The sequence below is a fragment of the Panthera onca genome, chromosome X (genome assembly GCF_046562875.1).
Source record: "Panthera onca isolate mPanOnc1 chromosome X, mPanOnc1 haplotype 2, whole genome shotgun sequence".
In the NCBI taxonomy this organism is placed as follows: domain Eukaryota; kingdom Metazoa; phylum Chordata; class Mammalia; order Carnivora; family Felidae; genus Panthera; species Panthera onca.
In genome coordinates, this window is record NC_138357.1 from 109315448 (window position 1) to 109341812 (window position 26365).

Genomic DNA, 26365 nt, shown 5'->3' on the forward strand with positions numbered 1-26365 from the left:
GTTCTCAGGCCTGTAAAAAGGAGATTCAGTCCTTCCACAGCTCCTGACCTGAATTGTTTCTAATTGGGAAACAAAAATAGTTTAAGAACATAGAAAGATGCTGCCTGCCACCCAAGGCAAATGTCAGTTTTCATTCATTGATTCAACTAATATTTATTAAGCACCTATGATGTGCCAGGAACTATTCCAAATAGCAGACATAGTCCCCAAATACTAAAAACTGAGGACATGAGAGGGAAACACAGAGGGAATGGGAGTACTAAATGAATTCAGCTTAAAAAGGGTCTATGTCTATTTATTTTACAACCTATATGTGGCAATTTGACCATTTGCTTCGACAAACCGAGCACACAGTCAGAGGCATGCACCCATGTTCAGATTCAGAGGGCCACGTAAGGCCAACAAGAAGGATAAATGAATGCTGGGGCCACTCAGCCGTGAGAATGCAAGATGTTCCTGCAACTCTTCTTATGGCTGCTGCTCTGGAGCAAAGGTCAATTCTTTTTTTTTTTTTTTTTTTTAAATTTTTTTTTTTTTTTTAACATTTATTTATTTTTGAGACAGAGAGAGACAGAGCATGAACAGGGGAGGGGCAGAGAGAGAGGGAGACACAGAATCTGAAACAGGCTCCAGGCTCTGAGCTGTCAGCACAGAGCCCGATGCGGGGCTCAAACTCACAGACCGTGAGATCATGACCTGAGCCGAAGTCGGGCGCTTAACCGACCAAGCCACCCAGGCGCCCCGCAAAGGTCAATTCTTAATGCAGAAGGCAGAAGGGAGAGGCAAGACTACAGGAGCCATCCGGATAGGCAAGTGCATCAGAAAGGACTACCAATCATGTCATTAAAACACAAAAAGAGATCTTTACTTTTGAAAAAGACCTATAAAGGGGAGAACGCGACAGGATTTTTCCAAACCTTATTCTCCTTTTTGCACCCTTACAGGGAGCTGGTGAGGGCAGAACAATGTCCACAAGCACACAGCAAAACGCTGCCAGGACAAGGCAGGAGGGACCACTCCTCGGTCCGTGGCCTCCACCCCCCTGCGGAACAGCACATGTGAAAGTATAAAGGGGCATGGTTAGAAATGGAGGCCCTGGAAGATGATGCTCTACCACCTAATGTTTGTAAGACAGTCGGAGACTTGAGATGGAAAGGGCCCCTATTTTTACATCTGTGACACAAGGAAAAGATCACACGGAATGGCCCCATCCCCAAGACACGGACTCGGTCCTCAAACCCGCAGGCCTCCATCCGGACGATCCTGTCCCGCCTCTCTCAGAAGCACGTCTGTCTTTTTCTTATCTAGTGGATTATGGGAGTTCCCTGATGAGACCTTTGTACGGGTGGATGAGGGATCTTTCCAAGGGGAACTACCACGAGCTCAGGTAACACAATGAAATGCAAGAAAATCAGGCTCGGTGCAGCGAAGAGAAAGGGCTGCCGAGGACGACGCGAGTGCAGCTGCTCAGAGCCCGACCCCTCCCCTCCCAGGGCGACCCCCACGGAGGCCACAGCGAGGGCACCTGCACGGACGCCACCGTGGCACCAAAGGACTTTGTACTGTGTACTTTAGAAGCTACAACTTTTCCATCAGTGAACTCAGTGCTTAAAAATTGGATGGGAGCATGGATATGGGCGTCACAAGAAGGCAGAAGCCAAAGCACAAGACAGGAGAAATCAAGGTGGAGAGAAACACCGTGTGGAGCCGTATGAAGCGAGGCCTTGATCTGGACTGTGGGAAGGCTTCCGTTGCTGAGGGTACATCCAACCCGACCTCCCTCTCCTCGGCCCGAGTCCTCTGCCCGGTCCAGCTTTCAGCAATAAGGAAAGGAGTATGAAAATCAGATCGACAGTTCTAAAAATCGCTACTATTCATGAAAATGAAAATTATGAAGACCTAGGGCATTTTTCAAAATAAATGAGAAAGAACTTTTGCCTTCGACAGCCTATTTTATAACTAGTAAAGTGCATCACACAGGGACCTCCAATTCCTTAGAAAACTACAAAGGAATCTGATAATGAGACTGGCAAAATTTTTACAGAGCATAAAAACTCCACTTCCCGCTCTTTACAAATTTGATAAGGACCAGAAGGTAGTTTTTCACTTAAGATCTTTGAAACCAAGCAGTTAAGTGAAAAATTCCAAGACACCTTTTGGAACGCTTTAATTGACAGAAGGGAAGTACACAAATGAATTTTAAAATAAAATCAATGCATCGGAGAGTAAGACCTAATGTGAAAGGTGCCACACCTCACTCAGATCAGATGGAAGAAGGCCAAAGTCAAAATCACAGAGTGAGGAAGGACGCAAATGCGAGACGAAGGGCCCTGGGACTGAATTATCAAGACACGCTCTGCTGGTGTCTCCAACTTCCAGATTACCCAGGCCTTAGTCGGTGGTTTGGAAAAACATGGTATTTGGTCACAAAGAGCAACAGTAGAGACTGGCTGCATCTGGAATGAGGAAGGAGCTTAGAATCCTGGGGACAAAGTACACACTCGACTCTATGACAATGAGGAGGGAGGTATGAGGACACCAGAGCGCTGATGAGGCTTTGCGCTCTCTCGTGACAGGCGCCAACCAAATCACAGCAACATACTATGAAAAATTGCTCAAGGTGCTACTTTAGTGAAGATATGGAGCAGCTACAGAAGGTTTCTCTGGAAAAGGTCCAGCTCATGTAGAGAAAATAAGACATTCAAGCACTGTAGTGACTATGTGCTTTGCTCAAAGTTGGTGGAGGAAAAGAGTTCTCTCTGGTTGACTTGCAGAAGACGATCTTTCTTCAGAGAGGACAGATGCATTCCGTTCTCTACAAAGTTCTATTGGTCTTGATCTTGTCCCTACAAAGAAAACAACAGGAATATCCACGATCAGTTTGAGTATAACGTTCTCTATTTAACGAAGATTGACTCAGAGCATTTAGTGACGGTGGTAATTCAAAAACCTTTGCCTTATCTCAGAATTACTCTGAGTTGGTACAGAAAAAGAATGACCATTTAATTACTTATACATATTTTAAAACAGTTCTTTACTCTCAGTTAAAAACCTGATTAGAAATGATGAATGAGCGCTAACGGGTACAGGGTTTCTTTGTGAGAGGGCAGAAATGTTCTAAGATTAGTAGTGAGGGTTGCACACTTTGAATACAGGAAAGCTGTACACTTTAAGAGGGTGAATTTTATGGGGTATATGAATTATATCTGAGTACAGCCCTAATTAAAAATCTGATTAGAGGTGGCTGGGATGCTCAGTCAGTTAAATGTCCGACTCTTGATTTCAGCTCAGGTCGTGATCCCACAGTTCGTGGGATCGAGCCCCGTGTCGGGCTCTGCACGGACGGCACAGCCTGCTTGGGATTCTCTTCTCTCTCTGCCCCTCTCCCGCTCCCACGCACCCTCTCAAAATAAATAAATAAATAAACATTAAAAAAATAAAAATAAAACATTCCAATCTTTTTTAAAAATCTGATTAGATCAGATGAACACCGGGTGACGTGTGGAAGAACCGAATCACTGTACTGTTCACCCAAAACTAATATTACGCTGCATGTTAACTAAACGGGATTAAAATAAAAACTTAAAAAGCCAAAAAAAGAAAAACCTGATTACAGAATAAATTTTCGATAAATTTCTCACTCACCTAGTGAATTTACCTACCTATACTAAATAATTTCCCAAGATCGCCACCAGTCATCCTATTTGTATAATTTAACAATTTGCATCATCAGGCTAACCAGTTTCCAATTTTAAATACTGCTTTCTGCTAAAACTTGTTTGTCTGATAATGTATTAGAAACTAAGACATACTTAATTATTATACAACCTGATAGAATATAGAGTTTTAAAACTGCATTTAAAAAATAATCAATTAAAGCCATCTTTTTCCACTGCAAATGGACCATGTTATTTGTAAAGACTGCTTGGGAGGGTGCCTGGGTGGATCAGTCAGTTAAGTGTCTGACTCTTGGTTTCAGCTCAGGTCATGATCTCCTAGTTCATGGTTTGAGCCCCACGTTGGGCTGCGTGCTACCAGCACGGAGATTCTTTCTCTGCTTGGGGTTCTTTCTCTCTCCCTCTCTCTGCCCCTCCCTGCTCGCACTCTCTCTCTCAAAATAAATAAACTTTTTTAAAAACCTGCTTCTGGACTACCCAAGTAACTCCCCCTATCAGAGCAATAGCTTGCATTAACTGGTCACAGTGATGCCCAACATGTTACTTGACTGCATAGAGACTGAAAATGAAATCAAGGGAAATTGATCCAGTTGGTACAAGCTGAATGAGCTGAATCCTGGTCAGGGACGGTATGTGTATGTATGTGTGAATACCCATGTGTATACCTGCACTCACGTGCACAAACCAAACTCCTCTAAATTTCATCTCTGAGATGAATGACTGGTCCATCAATCCCGTACAGAGGTCCATCACAATGCTTCCACGGGACAAAAATCAGTAAAGATACCCTTTTATATCGTTCATCATAAAAGACCAATGCTACTATAACTGAACAAAACCACGAAGCTTTATCGACTGTGTTTGCATACAGATACCTTTCTGTTGCGTGTTAAGAATCAAGGTTTTCAGGGTTAAGAAGAAATATACACAATTAACATACATTAGGGTGAAACATTGCAATGTTAAAATCAAATTGAAAGTATCAACGTGAACTTATGATTTAATAGTTCTGTCCAGAAAAGAGAACTAGAAAAGGTATAATATACACACCTAACTTCCAGATTAGGGTCTCTAATACCCGTTAAAAGCAAATAGGGCTCCTTGAGGGAAATGCTGATTCTAGGATGGAGGCAGGGAAGGTATAAGATGACACCATTATGTCATCTTGGGCCAGAAAAAGTTTTCAAAGATACGAGGGGTTTTAGCCAAGGAACACAAAGGATCTTACCGGTGGCCAAAGGTGTGCCAGTTTAAGCTTCAAAAAGATGGCTGCTATGTGCAGTAACATGGGTGAACCTCACAGAAATCCAGACACAGAAAGAGGACACACTACATGTTCCTTTTGTTTTACGTTTAAGAAATGACAGAGTCAGAGTAATGGCTACATGGTGGGGACAGTAGAGGGAAAAGACTCTGATTAGAAAGGGGCCATTTCAGGTGCTAGAAATACCGATGTAAAATCGTGTCAAGCTATAAACCTAAGATGTGTGCACTTTATATATGTGTGTGTATGTATGTTAAGTTCTGATTGAAACATATAGAAGAAAAGTCTATACTATCCACAATAATACTCAAAAAGGAGAAAGCCAGAAAATCATTTGTCACCGTTTAAGGTGGATTTTAACTCAACTTCTATCCTTGAAAATTGGTAGGGAAAGATTTAAATTCTTATCCTGCCTTTCCAGGAGGAACTGTACTTCCAGAGATACCTGAATGGCCTGCGTTGACAAGGAGGAACTTTAGAGGAGAATGTCCGCTAATAACTGTCAAAGGAATGATATCAAAAATAACTCATCATCTTATAAACATTAATGAAGTTACTGATTCAGGCCAAAATTACCAACTGGTGTTAAAAACCACTAGGTGATGGTTGCCCAGGGCCAAAGTAACACTACACAGAGGACTTTCTAGTTGAGAAGGTAAAAACGCCTCTACCATGGAGGGCCCAGACAGCCAGCATCTGCAACATGGTCAATGTTAACATCACTAATGGTGGATCAGTCACAGATCACAGGCATCATAGTGTAATTCTGGGGTTTTCTGTCTTACTTATTTAAGTAATCTCTACACTTCGATGTGGGCCTTGAACTCACAACCCCAAGATCAAGAGTCACAGGCTCTTCTGACTGAGCCAGCCAGGCGTCCCCTCATAATGTAATTCTGAAACAGTGCTTATGAGGGACTCCAGCAAAAAATGCTCTGTTGAGGGGCCACCTGGGCAGCTCAGTCGGTTAAGCGTCCAACTTCAGCTCAGGTCATGATCTTGCGGTTTTTGAGTTCAAGCCCCATGTTGGGCTGTGTGCTGACAGCTTGGAGCCTGGAGCCTACTTCAGATTCTGTGTCTCCCTCTCCGTCTGCCCCTCTCCCACTCGCACTCTCTCTCTCTCTTTCTCGGAAATAAATGAACATTAAAAAAAAATTTTTTTAATGCTCTGGTCAATCTTTAGATGAATTTGCACTTTATAGGAAATACAGAGAATGGGGAAAAAGCCAAATGACATTTCAAAGAAGAAACCAATCAAATGAAGGTGGGTATTTTTGCAGGACAAGTAGCAGCAACAACAAAAAAGCTGTCCTAGATTAAAAACAACTTGAGATTTGCTCAAATTTGTTACACAGTCCTGGAACTGATCCAGGCTTAGACACTTCATGGAAATTTTCAAGATGAGAATCTATTGATGTGGAAAGGTGGAAATGGTTAAATGAAATGAAAGCAGGTCATAAAACAGTATAAATAATTAAATCTCATTTGGGGAAAATACATATACAGTAACACCTTGGTTTATGAGCATAATCCTTTCGGGAAACATGCTTATAATGCAAAGCACTTGTATATCAAAGCAAATTTCAAGAACCATTGGCTCAGTTGTGATCATGTGACATTAGGCACCACGTACTACTCGTATTGCAAGTTAAAATATATTAGAAATGTTTGCTCATCCTGTGGAACACTCGCAGAGCAAGTAACTCGCTCGGTAAGGTTTTCCTGTATATACAAAGAGCAAAGTATCTGGAAGGACACACACAAAGTTGTAAGAGATGTTATCTTGGAGTTGTGAGCAGACAGTGGTTTCTCTTTTTTTTTTTTTTTGCTTACTTACATTTTCTAAGTTTTTTTTTTTTATAATGCACGCACACTGCTTTCTATTCTATTAATAAAAGGTTATTTTAAATAAACAGAGCCCTTACTGTTGCTAGCCTAGTGGGAGCTTGACAGTAATCAGAAGAAAAAAAACTGGAAACCAAAGATTGGATTATTGCCCTTATTACCATAAAGTAGTGAAAGCTGTTATTCTGTGATGTTTTTTCCTCTTTTTAATTTTTTCCTTTTTTAATTGTGGTAAATGATCCGTAAAATTGGCTATCTGGTAAGATGGTAAGAAACGGTTATTTTTAAGAGCACAGTTCAGGGGCATTAAGCACGTTCGGAGTTCTGTGCAACTGTGACCACCCTCCATCTCCAGAACATTGTCATCTTCCCAACGGAAACTCTGTCACCATTAAACACTGACTCCTCATTCCCCCTGCCCTTGGCAATCGCCATTCTACCTTCTGTCTCCATAAATCTGACTTTTCTAGGTATCTCAGTGTAAGTGGAATCATACAGTATGCGTCCTTTTCCATTGTATGGATAAACCACATTTTGTTTATCTTGACAATTTTATTTTTTTTTCAGATTCAACCCACCCACAGACTTTCTCTAAACACTCTCCTGTCAGTCTTCATAGATGATGACAAACTGCAGAATTTACTTTTTAAAAATCCAATGTATGGCAGGATAAACCTTGCTCACTGCTATTAATACCCCCACAGAGCAAGAACTTCTAGAACATGGGCACCTCTATCGGAATGGCTACTCTGGCAACCCAGTTCATGCTGTCCTTCCTGTCTGGTGTGAAAAAGCTGCTCCAACCTTTCTTTCTTGAAAAAAAAATTTTAATGCTTATTTATTTTGAGACAGAGACAGAGCATGAGTGGGGGAGGGGCAGAGAGAGGGAGACACAGAATCCTTAGCAGGCTCCAGGCTCCGAGCTGTCAGCACAGAGCCCGACCCAGGGCTCGAATCTACTATGAGATCGTGACCTGAGCCAAAGTTGCACCCTTAACTGACTGAGCCACCCAGTCAACCTTTCCTTCTTTAGAGATGACTATGCTTTTCCAGTGAAAAAACCACAAAGAAGATTTGGCTAAAGGTATCATCGGGCTGGTACATTCTGGGGAAAAATCAGACACTTTATAATAGAAACTAAAGTATGAAATTACTGTTTCGCCTTATATTTTGAAGCATCCCGAGGTTCTCTGCTGGGATTGCTCCAGTCGTCAGCTTCAGGTGTGGTCTTGTAGTGACGCCAGGCAGACTTATTAAAAACTGGAAGTCTCTCAAATGATTCACTTGAAAGTGCCTAACAGAAAGACAAAAACAGACACCGAAGGTCCACATGTCATTTTTCTCACATGAGATACTGAAATTTTACTATTTACAACATTAGAAACCCTGAGGCGTACTTTTGGAATTACATTAAAATTACATTTCGATAGCGGACATAGATTGGCCAGGATTAAATTAAAGCTTTTTTAAAGGAATAAAAACGTTCACTCATTCAAAACCAGTACCAAAGTACACGTAACCAGAACACAAAGTATTTTATTCAGTTAATACTGCTTTGAAATACTCAGGCGCCTTGACTATACGGTCTCTAGGCTGAGCACTGCTGTTCACAGGCTGACTGCTCCCCAGAGGGCCCACATAGAACTGAAGTTTCCTACATACTAAATTTATACACATAAGCACATAAGGTGATGCCAAATATCACATAATTTAGATGCAGTGGCACATAAGATGAACACTCCAAATCCCTGGTTAGGTTATGGTACGTAACACATCACGTATAACATATAACACACTGCGCATACGCAGCTGTGAAAAAGAATGACCATCTCTACATGCAGGGATGTAGCAGATCTCCAAGATATACAGGAAAGCTTAAAAAAAAAGAGCAAAATGTGGAAATAATCAGTGTGGGAAAAAATTATTTCCCCCATATGTTTATCAATGCAGAATCAACTCCAGGAGGCTCCATGAGAAACTGGTACCATGGTTACCTCTGGGAAAGAGACCTGGGTGGCTCAGAGCCAGTGGCGGGAAAGACTTACTTTTCCCTTTGGTAGCTTCTAAATTCTGTACTACGTGCCTGTATTACCTATTCAAAGAAATACTTCAAGTGTTCTAGAGTTTGGAAATAAATAAAAGTCTGATGCTACCAATGAATGAGAACACCTGTGTTACAGAAGCTTTGTTATTAGATCAGCCTTTTATATCACCATACCATGATTACTGAATTCTTGTAACTTTGGAAAAGCCAGTGAGTTTTAAAGCAAGAGACTCAAAGACTTCAGTTTAGGAAAATCTATCTCCTTTTACATTAGTCCTTTCAATGGTTATGCAATTTTAAAAGAAATCACAACTAAGAATCTTAGTCTTAAAAATCAGTATTTATGTGTTTACATGTCTGTATTTCGTATTTTGCTACACCTGAGCAGAAAATCAATGACAGGACATACCTTGGTTTTCCCATAAAACTAAAGTAAATCTGAACTGAACATAAGACATGCTGTAGTGCTGTTCTCCATTAGATGTAAGAACTTAAAGCTTTAAAACGTAAAGATGCCTTCATATAACTAATGAAATGCAGTACCTTCAGGTAAATGACAGCGTCAGTACCGACCCCTTCCATGGAATAGAGTTTCAGATCTCCCTGAAAATATCTGGCGTAAAGGCGAGAAATTGGCAAGCCGTAACCAAATCCAGCCTACGGAGAAAAGAAAATCCATACAGTGAGACAGGTACAAATGCGAACCCATTCGGTATGAGGACTCTTTGGAAGATTAAAAGAAATACTTAATTCAGTTTTAATGCAAATAAATTACAGACCCAACCTTTAATGTATATGCTCACTTATGGCAAATAATCTATTTTTACCCTACAAAAACACTTCTCTTATGTTTGGAAGATATTAGAAGTGCTTCAACTTTTGACTAATGCTTTTTTTTTAGTGTCTTAAAGCAAATTGGTAGCATGTTTTTAAATTTTAGAGATGGGGAAGAGGGGCAGAGAGAGAGAGAATCTCAAGCAGGCTCTACACTCAGCATGGAGCCCGACACAGGACTCGATCCCACAATCCTGGGATCATGACCCGAGCCGAAATCAAGAGTTGGTGACTCAACTGGCTGAGCCACCCAGGCGCCCCAAATTGTTAGCATTTTTAAAGCAAATCCCAAATCAAATGGGAGTTGAACTGGTAACAAAACTAAACCACGTCACCCTTAAGTTTCATTATCACAATTTCTTGCTCTTTGGAGTGAAAATTAAATTGGCACAGGAGTTCATATCGACCGGTACCCAGGCTAACACACCGAAACGAAAATTTCCTGAGTCTACTTCCTAAGGTTCTGTGAATGGTAAAGCATTTTGATATACGGCAGATCAACATGTGTTTAGAGACGAGAAAACAATTCCAGTACTGTCCTATATCTTTACGTCATAGAACCTTGAATGTAACAGGTTGTTGGGAAAAAAAAATTTCAGATACCGACAAGGACATTAAGAACAATGGAGACTAATTTCAGTAACTGTGGAGTGGAGGGGCAGATTCAGTGCCCCAAGCTTTGGCCCCTCGGATGAAATCCCGTGGCATGGCTACTGGGGGAGGCAGTGGGGTAATGCGCTCCTAGAGCAGCACGTGCCCTGGCTTTGGGCTCAGACAGACCTGAGTGGAAATTCACTCCGAGCAGTTTACTCAACCTGAGATTGTTTTCTCATCTGAAAATGTAATAAAAAACTTGCCTCAGAGCTGCTGTGAGGACTAGACCGTAAGTGTCAAGTCTTGACACAGTGCCTGAAACTAAGCACAAGTACACACAGTGAAGCTGCTGTCACACTGCAGAGCAGCAACTTTACCAGATAACGTGGAATTCTACCATTTTTAAACATCTTTCTTAGATTCCTTCCTCAGGGCAGGGCCCGACTCAAAGGGGCGCATATGACAGAGCGTACTGTCATTTAAGGGCTTTAGTACTGGCAGGGGCGCCTGGATGGCTCAGTCGCTTCAGCATCTGACTCCTGATTTTGGCTCAGGTCATGATCTCAGGGTCATGAGATCAAGCTCCACATTGGGCTTCGTGCTGAGTGTAAAGCCTGCTTAAGATTCTTTCTCTCCCCCTTCCCTGACTCTGCCCCTCCCCTGCGTGTGCGCGCGCACACACACACACACACTCTCACGCAAAAGTTTAAAAAAAAAAAAGGTGGGGGCTTTAGTACTGGCAGGATATTACCGGTACTGAGGACAAGAGGGTGACTGATGTCACCACAGTAAAGAAACCAGCATACTCCAGGAAGAGGCCAAGGAAGTCTGCCTCCCACATTTCCAGCAAGGCCCGGAGGCTGATATCGGGTCCCCCAGGGAACGATCGAGAACATGAGCGTGAGGAGACAGGTAGGCCCTGAGAATGCAGAGGAGGGGTGTCTAACTTGGATTTGGTGAGGTTCACCAACGTTGTCCCAGGGTGTCAAAGGATCAATAGCAGTGGGGTAGGAGGACCTTTCCACAAAAGAAATGCATGTGTCAAGGCACAGAGCTGTAACGTGGTAAGGTGCTCAGCGAGTAAAATGTTTTCTAGAAGTACATATCCACGTGCCCACTTTAAAGCTGAAGACAGTTTATGACTGGGAGAGATGCCAGTGGAAGCGTTTCTTCAAAGGAGAGGCCACATGGTGCCCTGCGGGTAACGCACACGTGGCCGGTGCCAGCCTTGCCGTAATGAGCACAACCACCTTGGGCGAGGCACTAGCCTTATTTTCTCATCTTTAAAAGGGGAGGTTAGAGCAACATTATTTGGAGTTCTACGTCAACTGTTCAGTTTCATTTAAAAAAAAAACTATGACAGAACAGCTATCCTCAAGATGCTATTTGAGGATATAGACGACCCATATTCCTTTTAAACAACTGAGGAAGCCTCCAGATTTGCTTGTAGTGTTTTTTTTTTTTTCTTTTGACATTCCTTTCAGTAGGGACCAGAGGCTGGCGAAGACAATGCCTTTCAAAATTGTTTTTTTCATGAATTTTCTTGACTCCTATAAAAATGACTTCCTGTTTTCAACATGCTGAGTTAACAAACTCTGTCTCGAATAAATGATACAAAGTGTTGGATTTTATTCATACAAATAAAATATAATCTTATGTGCTTATCAGTCAGGTCGGACTTGAAAATGAAACTTAATTTGTGCCCTCAACCATTTTGCAGACTGATAGCTATGTTGCTGTGTTTAATGACAAAGGGTTCAATTGTTGTTTGTCAATTAGAAACACTCAGCAGGGGAACAAAGTGTGGCCCGAGCAGGATCTAAATGCTGCCATAGTAACTTGGGGCTTTTCTCACTGCCTCAGTAGGACTGAGACAGAAAGGGCTCTGAAAATGCATACGCCACCTATATGTTTCCTGCTTATGTTGTTTAATATAAAAAACATAATGTGTTCATAATTTAACATTCTAATTATATAAACAAATGTGGTGGGGGAGGCTACAAAGCCCTGGGCGATCTGGGTCTCCACAGCATGCAGCACCCCGGGGTCCGGAGCACGAGGCAGCCAAACACACTCTAAGGCAACTTTGCCCGCCTGCTATTATCCTTCCGCTCTCACTGAGGGTAGCCCCAGGTGGTAAATGGGGCCTGGCAGCAGTCTTAACCAAAGGGAAATGCTGTTTCCCTCTATCAGGAAGTGAGGTACTCGGCTCTGAGAGTTGCTAAGACACAATTAGAGAAGAAATCTAGGTCCAAAGGATTCACAAAGATAGTAAGTAGTAGCGGGATACAACGCCCCCTCCTCCAAGTCACGCGGGAAACACTGGAATTCAAAGAGGCGTATTTAACCAGCCAGCGAGAATTCTAGCCCATTCCCTTGGGAGTCCCTCCTCGTGTTCATGGCCTTTCCTTAAGCAGTAGTTTGAGATGCTTACCAGAGGGGCAGCTCTTGTAGGCTCCAGGCTAGGTCTAGGAGCAGTTGAATACATGTAGTTAAAAAGACGGTCTATTTTTCGAAGTGGGACGCCACCACCTAGGTCACTTATCTGTAACGTACAAAATGTTTAAGAACAAATCAATCCATTCTTAGTACAAGGCAAGAAGTTCATTCAAGTACCTACCAGATAACTCTAAACTGTACAAGGGCTTTGAACCCCCAGTGAAATACGGTTCTCTCATCTAAACCTAAAACAAAGAGGGCAGGGAAACACAATAGGACCCGACAGGCTCGGAGCTGAGGTCTTGTTCAGCTCCCCGAAAAATGGGGTTCTGATAAGTTTAAATGAGGTAAGAAGCGAAAGATCGAATGTGGTACACACATTGTCATGACATCCATTGTCAGTTTTCTTCTCTTCCCTCTGATGCCGCAATGTCTAGGTACTATTCAATTAGCTAGACAAAGTATCTGTGCAAATAAAGCAGTCACCTTAATGGATAGGTCTTCTTTCCCCAGAGTAACAAGGGTTTTAACAGACGGGTAGGCTTCTTTCCTGTCTTCATAGAGTTCGACTGTCGCCCTCATTGAGTTCTGAAATAGTAAGACCTTTTTTTTAAGCATACCGCTGACTCACAAACCATGACTTAAAAACAGAAACTAGCAGAGGATTGCTTATTGCACAACACCACTTTTGTGGAGCAGACAGATATTAGTTGGATTTACACACCATTTTTTTTTTCCTCTAAAGAACTTAGCTAAATGTGTGTTTGGATCAAGGAAAATTTTCCCGATGCTTTATTTTGATTTTCATCTAGTTTCCTTCCCATCCATCACACTAAATATTTTTTTTTCTTTTCTTCCTTTTTTCTTCTTGCTTTCACTTTAGGGTATTTAAATTATTCAGCTCTTAACGAAGAGGGATGTTTTTATCACATGTAACGAGGCTACAGAGGCGCACTGATGCACTTTAAATCCTATTTATCAGTCTGCATTTACAGAGCACCTTTCCTCTAAAGAAGGCGGAAAACCTGAGAGTATTCATGTTTCCCACAAAAATTAATCATTTGGCTGAGGAAAAAAAAAAGGCAATGTCAGTTAAAAAGAAATTCTGAAAAAGCCACAGCTGTTGAAGAGAAAGTTCACAATTGAATGCCCATCTCAACCTTAAAATGTTACATCAGTAACATTATAATTTTGGGAAGCAAATCAGCATAACTGATTTTTCAGGTGTTCAATTTAGGGTTTTACACATTGGAAGAAATGAAATTTTAGCTTAAACACCTTGTGCCTATAATACTGCTCTTATAAATGCCATGAGCTACTGATTGACAAAAGCGACAGCTTAAGCTGCAGAGTCTAAAGAGGTTTTGTTCTTTTGTTTTTTGGTGTTTCTTTTGGTCCAGTCCTCCCCCATATTTCCCCTCTGCTTCCATCAGATCTTCTGAATGGACTCAAATGTGTAAAAGGGTTACGGTATCACCCAATACTAAAACAAATGCTAATGCACAAACATGGTTAATGTTTACAAACACAGATATGCAAAAACACGTATTTATTTTGATCTGGCTACCATCAATAAAGCCTCTACCAGGTTTGGAAACTAAAATGCATCTCTCATCTTATAAGTGAAGAAAAAACAGGATGGATTTTACATAAAATCACTAAGGTACAATTAAGCTTCAAAATCAATATGTACTAATATTCACGAAAACTATACTGTACACAGCAATTTTTCATCTCACAGTGTACAAATTATAAAACCCACAGGGTATCAGAAATAGAATTTTTAAAATGGTTATGCAAAACCTTTTCTTATGCTAATCTAATGAATCCATTATGCCTTGAATCAAAGTAATTTAAAATGAAGACTTTTTTCCATGTTTTTAAATTCCACTTACCTTGAACAACTCAAACAGCATGTGAAACAGATGAGAGGGCACATAAACTACCTGAATAGGTTTGTCTGGAGCTTTGGCTGAAAACAGAGACAAAACCATCAATGAGTAAGGACCAAAACTACAAGAAAGCCAAGAAAGCCGCTGGTATTCTATTTTTCAAGTACATAAAAAAGAACTCTACACAAAAGGCTAATTTAGGTTCCCACCTCCAGAGGTAGGGCTGAGCAAAAACATATGCTTGGAAGTCCAACAAGTTTGGGGAGAAATCCTGTTCCCTCACTTACCAGCTATGTGACCTTGGGCAGATTATTCAATTTCTCTAAAACTGGAGCAAGACTGGAATATTATCACCTATGTCATAATATTCTGAGTATTATTGAAGTCATCTAAATATTTCTCAGTTTTTTTTCAAATTCGGGGACATCACCCCCACTGGTGGCCCCAGTGGTGATCAGGAGGAATGTGAAGCCACAGCAGAAAAGGGGCACATCTTCTTGGCTAACTGGACGAAACAGCAATGTTAAATTCTGTTCGGTTTCAACAAACGAGGCACATTATGGAGTAGCATTTAAGGTTCACATAACTTTTCTACTAGTAGCTAGCAGATAAACTCCCACCCCTTCCCTGAGAGACCCCCAGTCTTTTCTCCTTGCATTAAGGATCTCTGGAGGAAAATACGAGAAATACTGAATCCCATGTCAGGCACTAAGAACAGCGTATGGGCTATAGAGTAGATGCTGCAAAATGGGGTCCTTCCTCCTCCTCGTGACCAGAAATCACTTAGGAGACAGAACCTATGTGAACTTCCTCAAGGAGAATGCAGACATACTCAGCCATGTTATAATTTTAACCTAACTACTTCCTCTAATAAAGTAACAGGGATATAAAGTAGAGCAAACATTTGTTTGGCTCTTAGCAATTTTCAAAGAGCTTCTGCCTGCATTAGCCAATCGCGTTCTCCCTCCTGACACTACTATGTGGCTCACAGAGGGGTAGTATTATTGTGGGCGAGGGCACAGGCTTTGCAGAGGCTACGTGACTTGCCTACTGAAACGGAAGAGGCCTGAAATCAGACAACTGAACCAAGAGCTTCTGACTCTAAATCCTGAACTCTTTGATGATCAGTTTTTTGGCAAGTACTATGTCAAATACATAATTTAAGATTTAAAAAATTTTTTAAAGGTTTTTATTTATTTTTGAGACAGAGCACGAGCAGGGGAGGGGCAGAGAGAGAGGGAGACAGAGAATCCACAGCAGGCTTGAGGCTCTGAGTCGTCAGCACAGAGCCCGACGTGGGGCTCGAACTCACAGACCGTGAGATCATGACCTGAGCTGAAGTCGGACGCTTAACCCACTGAGCCACCCGGGCGTCCCAATTTAAGATTTTTCTTAAAAAAAAAAAAAAAAAAAGTAGAAGTCCTTCTACCCTTTCCCATCTCAACCCCCAGTCTGCACCCGGAGGCAGCCACTTGTTACTGTTTCTGCTTTAGTCTTTTGGTTGATAATATGACCACTCTGTTCTGTAACCCTAATTAACTCTTCTGTACTTTGTCTCTAGGTTCTTTTTTAAAAAACTGAAAATTGATAGTGTTGGTAGCATCCTAAGTAGGTAAATACTGGTCACTGCAGAGCAGCCACAACACTGTGTAGAACCACATTTCCTCCCCCGTGATTCCAATGACATGTTTCATGTGTCACATGAAGGAGAAAGTTCTCAGCCCTAAGGTGAAATGGATTCTCTTAATCCTCCACCAACTGCTCAAAATCATGCTACCCTTTTTGAGGTCACTGAATATTTGGACTGTGTCCTTCTTACACAGTTTCATCTATTCCCTGGAGCTTCTAACAACCCTTCCTCTTGGGTAACTGGACAAGGTACATATGCTTCCCTTTCCTTACCGTATCAGTAAGATCTCCCAGCTTCCTGTTCTAGTACATGGTATCCATTCCATTCTTTATGATTTTTCAAACTAGAATTGTCTTCCAAACATGCTGCGTAGCCATCATCTTCAAACTGTTTTTGATTAAAGTTCCAGTATGTTCTTCACTATTTTTTACATCCATATTATATACACCATCAAGTCAGTCAAGTCGCCTACCTCAGAAAGGGGTGCTTGGGAAATGCATTTCTCAAACCTTACACCCTCTGACTCACTTGATTGAAGGTTTGGCTAGGTACAAAATTCTGGGTTCAAAATAATTTTCTCTCAGAATTTAGAAAAGGAGGTAGTCTTCCGGCCATGGCAGTGCAGCTGCTAAGTTTAATGCTAGTCAGGTTCTTGTTACCCTGCTGGGTGTCATCTGAGGTCTGATACACCTTGGTTGTAATATTGTTGAAGAATGAGGAACTGGATTAATCATCTGAGGTGGCCGCTGTCCATTTGCCCCTTCGGCCGTCACCTAAATGAGAAGGCTGACTTGCGGCACCCTGCGTACCTAGTCACGGCTTTTCAAATGACTTTAGGATAGGCACACAGTAAGCTGGCCTCTGACCAGAGGGTTCCCCAAATGCTCAAATGAAGAGGGCTTTACTTTGGGCTAACAACATGTACTTGAATAGCCCCAGTTTTTCCAAGGTTTTTCTTTTTTTTTTTTTTTTAATGTGTATTTATTTATTTTGAGAGAGAAAGAGCGTAAGCAGGGGAGGGGCAGAAAGGGAGAGAGAGAATTCCAAGCAGGCTCCACGGTGCCAGCGCGGAGGCTGACTCGGGGCTTGATCTGTGAGCCGAAATCAAGAGTCGGATGCCTAACTGACTGAGCCACCTAGGCACCCCTTTCCAAGGTTATTTTTGAAGAAAGTACTCTGATTTTAATTTTTGCACCCCAGGGAAAACGCTTCTGACTGTAGGCAGAGCACAGCCCGAGTCCAGTGCTCCCCACTGCCCCTCCATGCTCTGTCTCAGACCAGCTTTCAAGAGAACCCTAGCTTTTAGCTTCCTTTTCCAGTCCTTTGCACCTCCTGGCTCTGCTCCCAGAGTCCCTCCACCTTTGTTGTAGCCTCTCCTTTGTGGCTTCTCCCGTTCTGTCCCATAATCAGCATACTTCCATCTGTTTACTCCCTGGCAGGAGGTGAGATAAGTGGTCCACTGATGGTCCCCCCTGGTTTCTTTGCTGTTTTGCTTTGTATTCCTTTATTGCCATTTTAATGGAGCCCTAGGAAGAAGTTGAAACCTTAGCCTATCTTGTACCAAAAGGCATGATCAGTTATATAAAGAGCCTTCTGAATTCAATCTTTTCACTCCAAATCTTTTTCCAAAACTACTCTTTGATATTTTTTTTTTCTTTTCAGTTGAATCAACATACTTTAGGAGCCATCTGTAGGCTTGCTCCCTTACTTGTACTTTTATTTTCATTGGGAACATTAACAGGTTAGATGTCTCTCCTTCCTTATAAGACCATGTCCAATGCTTTTGTCCATGACTCTCACCTAACCCTGGGTCCAATGGTTTTTATGTAGTGGACCTTTAATAGATGCTTGTTAACTTTCTAAAAGAAGACACAAATGCAATATGAATTTTCCATTTAAGGGCACATTTTTAAAAGTCAATGGAAAAAAAATGGGCCAGGTTTTTCATGCTCAAGACTCAAGAAATAACCAAGTCTCTATTCTGCAGAGTCATTGCCCCAAATACCATGTGTTGGAACAACATTTAATAAGTAGCAACAAAACTTAACACAGGATACAAAGGATTTTATTTTCAGATTGTTCTCTCTCCTATAAGAATGAAAAACTAGAGGCTAAGCAGAAAGAAATGCATTTAAGAGAAAATAAGTAGCTGGGCACTTAGAGGTGATTAATCAAGTCCAAAAGTCAATGGGTAAGCCTATTAAAAACAGTACACGGTGTGGTCCAAAGTCATACTGGGATCAAGTCCTGATTCTGGCATGTAACAGATACATTAATAGGTATTTAAACCAGCTGGGCCTCGGTATTCCATACGTAAAATGGGCACAGTACATATCTGTGTAACTAGTTTACACAGAGCCTGCCACAACTAAGTAGTCAATAAATGCTGGCTAGTATCGTTACTAAAAAATTAACTTTACAGTGTTAACAGGGCCACCAGCAATGGCTTTTTGATTGCTGTACAGACCGCTGGACCAAAACTACACACGCAAGTATCCAATATGGGGAAACTAGAAATCAAAGATCCCAGGATACACACCTTTTCTGTAAACTCTCTTATAACAAGACACGTGTGGTATGACGTCAACTTTTTAGGTTGCCCACCAAACCCAAAGCTATAAATGAAACTGTTGGCAGGAGAGGCTGGTCTAGAAATGGTGAAGAAATGCAAGTAGTAAGTCTTAGCCTTCCCAAGTCAACCCTGACTTCCAGTAGCCACCCTTTTAAAAATATCCAGTCTGGGTCTGGTGCTTTATTTAAGGCCCCAGAAACAGCGTCCTTTTATCATCACACAAGGTGATGTTACAGATGAGGAAGTCCCCATCTCTAGTCAGAATCCATGTCCCCGCAGTCTGGCCAGCTACAAAGCTCACATCCTTCCTCTGAGCCATACTGCCTCACCACCAGGATTCACAACAGGTAAGAAAAGAGGTTTCTTTGCCTGATGTTTTGGCAAGCAATTTCTCAGGAGAATCAGAAAGCTAAAATGAGAACAAGTGTGATGAAATGGCTGTCTCTGGAGAAACCTACATGGGTTTCATGGCAAGTCAGAAATAGCCGAAACCTGGGGTGCCTGTATGGCTCGGTCGGCGAAGCGTCTGACTCTGGATTTCGGCTCAGGTCATGATCTCGCGGCTCGTGAGTTCGAGCTCTGCATCGGGCTCTGTGCTGACAGTGCAGAGCCTGCTTGGGATTCTCTCTCTCCCTCTTTGCCCCTCCCCCACTCTCACTTGCTCTCTCTCTCAAAATAAATAAACTTTAAAATATGTTTTTAAAAAAAAGGAAAGCTGAAACCTGATGTAAGATAAATAAAATTCTGTTCTTTTTAATACTCCCGTTAAGTTACAAAATGGATAATAAAGAAAGTTTATTACAGCTGGCTCCCAATACCCAGAAGTCTAGTGATGAGTGGTAAATCCTGACGCCGTTCACCAAGTATGTTCTCCACCATCCTATTCACTGCTTTCTCAGCGGTCTACACTGGGAAAGGAAAAACACCCAAAAATTCAGATTAAAAAAAAAAGATGATAGGTCACACTAATGGCAAAATTCTCACGTAGCAACAGTGCTCTCTCAGGTTGGTGGCAGTCCCCTGCTCTGAAGTGCAGGGCAGAGGGCAGTGCTGTTATCGACTACTGTTCAGGGCACCCGGTGGGTAATGGAAGCAACGAGAAAGAAGATGCTATGCTAGCTCATGCAGGCTCTAACAATGAATCCACGGGAATCTGGATCCGGCAGATTTCCTTCGGGAAAAACTGAGGCAGCTATCGTGCTGTGGGAAACACCCACTCTCTATAAAGTGACAACATCCATTAAGGGGTTGAACACTGACCTCTGACCTGCATCTCTAACGCAGAACCTGTGAGCGCTAAAGCGAAGTCCTTAACCATGCCCACAAAGAACTTTGACATTCAGGAAATGATAAAGAGCAATCATAAACACATTACCCAAAGCAACAGGAAGCTAGAGGTGGCCTGTAACCACCAGCATTTATTTCTCTTAAAGATGGGAAGAGCGGCTCCAAAACTCATGCATGAGACAGTGCTAAAAACAGTCATTAATCTCCTCTCCTGGTGAGGTGTGCTGCCCAGTGTGACCGCTTCACTGAGAAGGAACGGGGGACACGGCTGGCTCCCGGGATCAGCAAAAGCAGGCTCGCTGCTCTGGCCTTTACAGCGAGTGAGGCTGCCATTCACACGAAACAGCAGCTGGTTCCCACCTGCGAATTTAAGTCCCATGTTTGACAAACAGAAATCTGTACAGTGAGGTCAGGCCTTGCCCAGCCTGTAAGGAGGAGGAGAGAGAATACAGAGATGCTTCTACTCAGGAATACTCCAGCAAAGTCCCTTCTGCTGTGGCAGTGTATTGACTACAAATATGGAGAACCCAACAGACTGTGAAAGCAGCTTTGATTGCATACGTTCTGGAAGAACGGAGGGGCGAATATCCCGAAACGGCAGCCTCAAGTCTTTCCACATTTTGACCTCATTGCAAGTAAAATACGTTTTTGGTAGACGTTTGAGAGGGAACTGGGTTTATCTTTAATTGTAAGTGCCCACACCCTAAGAATCAGTCATTCCACTTCTAGGAACCCAACTGACACAAAGACTTCCACGTGTTCACAGATTTTCCCACCCTCCAGATACAGACCCACACATACCCTGCACCGCTCATTACAAGGAATATGGGGAAATTAGAAATCCTAAATGTTCACTCACCGGTAAATGATTAAATAAATCACGGCAGTTTACGCTGTGGATAATCTCTAAATGCCATTAATAAACGCAAAGATCTTCAAGGCAAAAGTGAAAAATACCAGTGACAGCACATGTATAGTTTCAACTCCATTTACATTAAAAAAAACCAAAGCTCTGTACAGTCCCGAGACAGTAGAGGACTCTCACTTTTTACTCTACATTCTGTATTGTTTGTATTTTTCCAACGAGCATGTCTCTTTTGTAACTAATAAATAAAGGTAACATGTAAGTAGGTATAGAATCCTATGACGAAGTTAACAATCAGTCATGACCCTACTATCCAGAAAGCTGCTGTATTTTGTTGCTATAAATCCTCCAAAATATTCTCCAATGAACTTGCACTACTACAAACTTTGATAGCCTGTGTTTAAAAAGCTCATCTTTTCCCATACATTCAATATTCTTTTTTTAAAAAAAATTTTTTTGAAAGAGAGAGAGAGCACACATGAACACGCATGGGGAAGGGGCAGAAGGAGAGGGGGACAGAGGATCTGAAGCAGGCTCTGCGCTGACAGCAGACAGCCCGATGCCAGGCTGGAAGTCAAAAACCGTGAGATCATGATCTGAGCCGAAGTCGGAGGCTTAACTGAATGAGTCACCCAAGTGCCCCTCAATATTCTTTCAAAGCATTATTTTGAATGGCTGCTTAGTGTTCTATCTTATGAGTGTATCACAATTATTTAAATAATCTTCTAGTATGGAAAACTTGGGTTGTTTTCTCACTTTTCTGTGTAAGAAAACCACTGTGATCATTATTCTTATACGTACATCTGTGCACACCTTACTTTCTTAGAATACATTTTCTGATGGTTAATTTACCAGACCAAAGAATAAGACCATTACTAAATTTAATTTACTAGGCCAAGAGAAAGGACACCAGTAGCATTTTCTGAGAAAGGCTGTACCAATTTAAACTTCTACCCAAAATGTGTAAGTGTCGGTGACAGAGTGACAGAGTAGTTTTCTGGGCACCAATTCAAAGCATCACAACGTTTTAATCACTGCCACTTTGAAAGACAACATTTCTCTATTTTTGTTTGTTGTTCTTTGATTAGTCTAGTTAAACGCGTTCCCGTATGTTTAGTGACTGCTTGGCATTTGTTATTTTGAGAATTGCCTATTTACAGGTTTGTGCATCTTCTACCTTGATCAGTTCTGTTGCAAGAACTCTGAGTTCTAACAGATCACAAACTCCTGTACAAAAACTCCTTACAACAATATACCTAGGTGACCTAAGAGATAGAAAAGTTTTAAAAGATATACGAGGAAAAAGTAGCGTACTTTTAGGATCTCATTGAAAGGTAGCTAAGGTATCAGATTTTTAGTCAACTTCCTTGCATTTAAGGTTAAAATTATTTTCCTTTTACCATTAAATTCTTCAACTTCCAGCTCTGGGGCGACCAGGTAATACTGTTCACACAGCATCTTGGCGGTTTCATATGCATCTGTAAAGAAAAAAAAGAGTTTAGCTTTTGACACAAGCAGAGAGACATACAGATACATAAAATAAACAAAATCAGGGCAGTTTCTAACCAGACGGATTTAGAATTATTGTTTTTTTTACAAAATAGTCTTTTTTGGCTGTAATAGAATTATGATGACTGAACCAAAATTTCTCTTCCTTTAAAGCTTTAATGACTACAAAAGTATCAAAATACTGCACTAATGACAATATGGCCAGTCGTCTACTAACCATACATTTATTTAACTTTTAAATATTCCTAAAAGGTATTTTTCACGAAAATTTATAAACTGTACTTTTGAACACCATGCAACCTGACTAAATTGCAGCATAAGAGATTTGTTGTTACACTATTATTGACTATACTCCCTCGGCCGTACTTTTCATCTCCGTGACTTACTTATTTTCTAACTGGAACATCGTACCTCTCCACCAATTTCACCTATCCACCCACCCGCCCTTCTGGCAACCACCAGTTTGTTCCCCGTATTTGTGAGTCTGTCTGTTTGTTCATTTGTTTTGTTGCTTAGATTCCATAGGTAAATGAAATCATATGGTATTTGTCTTTCTCTGTCTGACTTATTTCACTTAACACAATACCCTCTAGGACCATCCATATAGCCATAAATGGCAAGATCTCATTTTTCATGGCTGAGTAATATTCCATTGTACGTAGATACCACTTTTTCTTCATCCACTTATCTATAGATGGACACTTGGGTTGCTTCTGTATCTTGGCTACTGTAAGTAATGCTGCCATAAATGTAGGGGTGCCTATATCTTCGAATCAGTGTTTCTGTTTTCCTTGGGTAAAAACCCCCAAGTGGAATTACTGGATCATACGGTACTTCAATTTTTAGTTTTCTGAGGACCCTCCATAATGTGTTCCACAGTGCCTGGACCAAATACATTCCCCCGAGAGTGCAGGAGGGTTTCCTTTTCTCCACATCCTCACCAACACTTGTTATTCTTGTCGTTTTGACACTAGCCATTCTGACTGGTGTGAGGTGCTATCTCTTTGTGGGTACGATTTGCACGGTGACTACACTTACTGTGGTGAACAGTGAGTTATGTATAGAATTGTTCAATCACTATGCTGTACACCTGAAACTAATGTAACATTGTCAACTATACTTCGAAAAAAAATTTCAGTTAAAATAAAAACTAAATGACATTCTGGGAAAGGCAAAACCATAGAGACAACAGAAAGATCGATGGTTTTCGGAGGTTCAGGGGGAGGTAGGAAGGGCAGGGATGAACAGGTAGAGCATGGGGCGTGTTTAGGGCAGTGAAACTATTCTGTACGTACTGCAATGGTGGGTGTATGACATTATGCATTTGTTAAAGGCAACAGAACAGCACAACACAAAGAGTGAGGCTGAATGTAATCCACAGGCTTTAGTTAATAATAATATACCAGTGTTGGTTCATGAACTGAAATAAAAAGGATTTTAAAATAATCTTTTAAAAAATAATACTGCCCAAAGTCTTAAGATGTGCCAATTATTTGTAATGAATTATCAGTGAGTATTTGCTGGAAGAAGGGAATTCCATGGGCCACACACTCTAAGTTACCGGGGACACTACCATAGCTTAAAAAGGTCCTTTAAGTTACTTAAAGGTAACACAGTGGGGCTGATATTTATCAAAGTCTGAGGAACAAGAGTTCACTTCTAAAAGGAAAAAAAAGACATAGGGTAAGAAGATCTGGGCTATTAAAGAAATAGCTGGAACAGAATTCAGGCAGTTAGATCTCAAAAGATGGAAAACATTCAGAGAGCAAAAGTGGACTATTATAGACTGCATGGGTGCCTTTTCTCTTGAACTATAAACAATCTGAGGTCAGGGTTTGTGTTTTCCACGTGGTTTGTAACCCATACAGAACTTAGTATATACCTATTAGATGGTCAATACATATTCCTTCCTTTGATAAATTTTAAACCTTTTGATAATTTATTTAAAAAAAAATTTTTTTTAACCTTTATTTACTTTTTTTGGCACAGACAACGGACGGGAGAGAGTCAGACAGAGCGGCAGGCATGGAATCCGAAACAGGCTCCGAGCGATGGGCACGGAGCCTGACGTGGGGCTCGAACTCACAGACCGCGAGACTTCGACCTGAGATGCAGTCAGACGCGCAACCAACTGAGCCACCCAGGCGCCCCTTGATAATTTATTTTAAAAACAGCTTTACTGAGGGGTGCCTAGGTGGCTCAGTCAGTTAAGCGTTCGAGTCTTGGGTTCAGCTCAGGTCACGATCTCATGCTTCATGGGTTTGAGCCCCACGTCGGGCTCTGCGCTGACAGTGCGGAGCCTGCTCGGGATTCTCTTTCTCTCCCCCTCTCTGCCCCTTCCCTGCTCGCACTGTCTCTCTCAAGATAAGAAATAAATAAACATTAAAAAAACAGCTTTACTGAGATACAATTGTCATATCCACATAAGTCACCCATTTAAAGCATATACACAATTCCGTGGTTTTTAGCATATTTTCAGTGCTATGCATCCGTCCCCATGATCAACTTCACATTTTCATCACCAGGGAAATAAACTCCATGACCATTGGCAATCGTCTCCCTCCACCCAGCCCTAGGCAGCCACGGGTCTACTTTCTGTCTACAGACTTGCTATTCTGGACACTTTACATAAGTGGAATCACACAATACGTGGCCTTTGGTGCCTAGCTTCTTTCGCGGAGCAGAATGTTTTCAGGGGTCACCCATGTTGCACCGTCTATCAGTACTTTATTCCTTCTCAATGCTGAACAGTGTTACACTGTACACAAACGCATTTTGTTTCTCCATTCATTTGTTGAGGGACATCTGGATTGTTTCCCCTTTTTGGCTATTATGAATAATGCTGCTATGAACATTCACGTCCAAGTGTTTTTTGTAAACATATGTTTTCATTTCCCTTGGGTATATACCCAGGAGAGGAAAACTGCATGATCACAAGGTATCACAATGTTTAAACATTTGAGGAACAGCCAGAATCTTTTCCAAAGTGACATTTTTTTAAAGTTCACCTTTACAATTTCTAAAGATCAGATACTCAGATTACTTTAAAACGCTTCATAGGTGCATTTGCAATATTCTCACCTGGACACCAGCTCTTTGGAGACAGGCTTGTGGCTTTTTTCATATTCCTCACATCAATACTGTGCATAGAGTGGATACTTGTTTAAGATTCAAGAGGTAAGAGAAAGAGGGAAGGAAGGAAGAAAAGGGGAGGGGGGAAATAACACCTACAGAATTTAAGTATGTTAAAATTTAACACTGTCAACCTAAAATAATATAAAGATTCAGGTATGTTCCGACCAAAAAGCTTGGTTCATTCACCTCATATTGCTACCCAATTAAAATTTTACATAATATTTGACCTCAGAGTAAAAATTCTAATTACTAAACTTTTAGAATCAAACCTCTGTAAAGAATCACAAATACGGACACTGGAATAACTATGACAAGATGAAATAATGAGGGACAGCCAATTGAAATGTTAGTAAGAGGAGAAAAGTATTTTTAAAATGAAGAGTTGATCAGTGTGAAAACACGTTAAAGTAGCATTGAATTTAAACTCTAATAAAAGAAAATGAAAATTTGGAATTATACTAAACTCACAAGTTTTTTCCTAGAGTGTAAGAAACCTCATCAAACATCTGTAGTTTCATAAAAAGATAAGAAATCAACACTCCCTCTTTGCTTTGGCTACACCACTCAACAATGCTATATCTCCACCTAGTGACACGAGAGCACAGAGCCGACCGAGAGCCTCCAAGGCCACTTTCTTTAAACCAATGAATAATGAAATCTGAAAATGGAGCTTTGTTAACCACATACAGAGCTGACACACCTCCACAAAACAACTCCTTCAAGTATAGGACACCTTTAAAGATGTTTAAACATCGTTCTTCCATTCACTATAGATAGA

At 41.3% G+C, this 26365-nt stretch overlaps 1 protein-coding gene and 1 long non-coding RNA gene across 4 annotated transcripts in view; one reads left to right on the top strand and one right to left on the bottom strand.

The window, feature by feature from the left end:
* Window positions 1-391: 391 nt before the first annotated feature.
* LOC145714647 (uncharacterized) lies at window positions 392-862 on the top strand. Its single transcript, XR_014136917.1, has 2 exons — window positions 392-493; window positions 750-862. It is a non-coding gene; the product is annotated as an uncharacterized LOC145714647 (long non-coding RNA).
* Window positions 863-2609: 1747 nt separating this feature from the next.
* Window positions 2610-26365, bottom strand: part of PDK3 (pyruvate dehydrogenase kinase 3) — a 68831-nt gene continuing 45075 nt past the window's right edge. For 2 of the 3 annotated variants that reach the window (XM_081794320.1, XM_081794318.1), the window contains exons 6-12: window positions 22344-22421; window positions 14593-14669; window positions 13184-13285; window positions 12693-12803; window positions 9374-9487; window positions 7941-8080; window positions 2610-2846 (exon numbers count right to left, since the gene is read on the bottom strand). In XM_081794320.1, the coding sequence (XP_081650446.1) occupies window positions 2816-2846; window positions 7941-8080; window positions 9374-9487; window positions 12693-12803; window positions 13184-13285; window positions 14593-14669; window positions 22344-22421 (653 nt within the window). In that variant the 3' untranslated portion in view covers window positions 2610-2815. The remainder of the gene's footprint in view (window positions 2847-7940; window positions 8081-9373; window positions 9488-12692; window positions 12804-13183; window positions 13286-14592; window positions 14670-22343; window positions 22422-26365) is intronic. The other variant, XM_081794319.1, reaches the window with a different exon arrangement.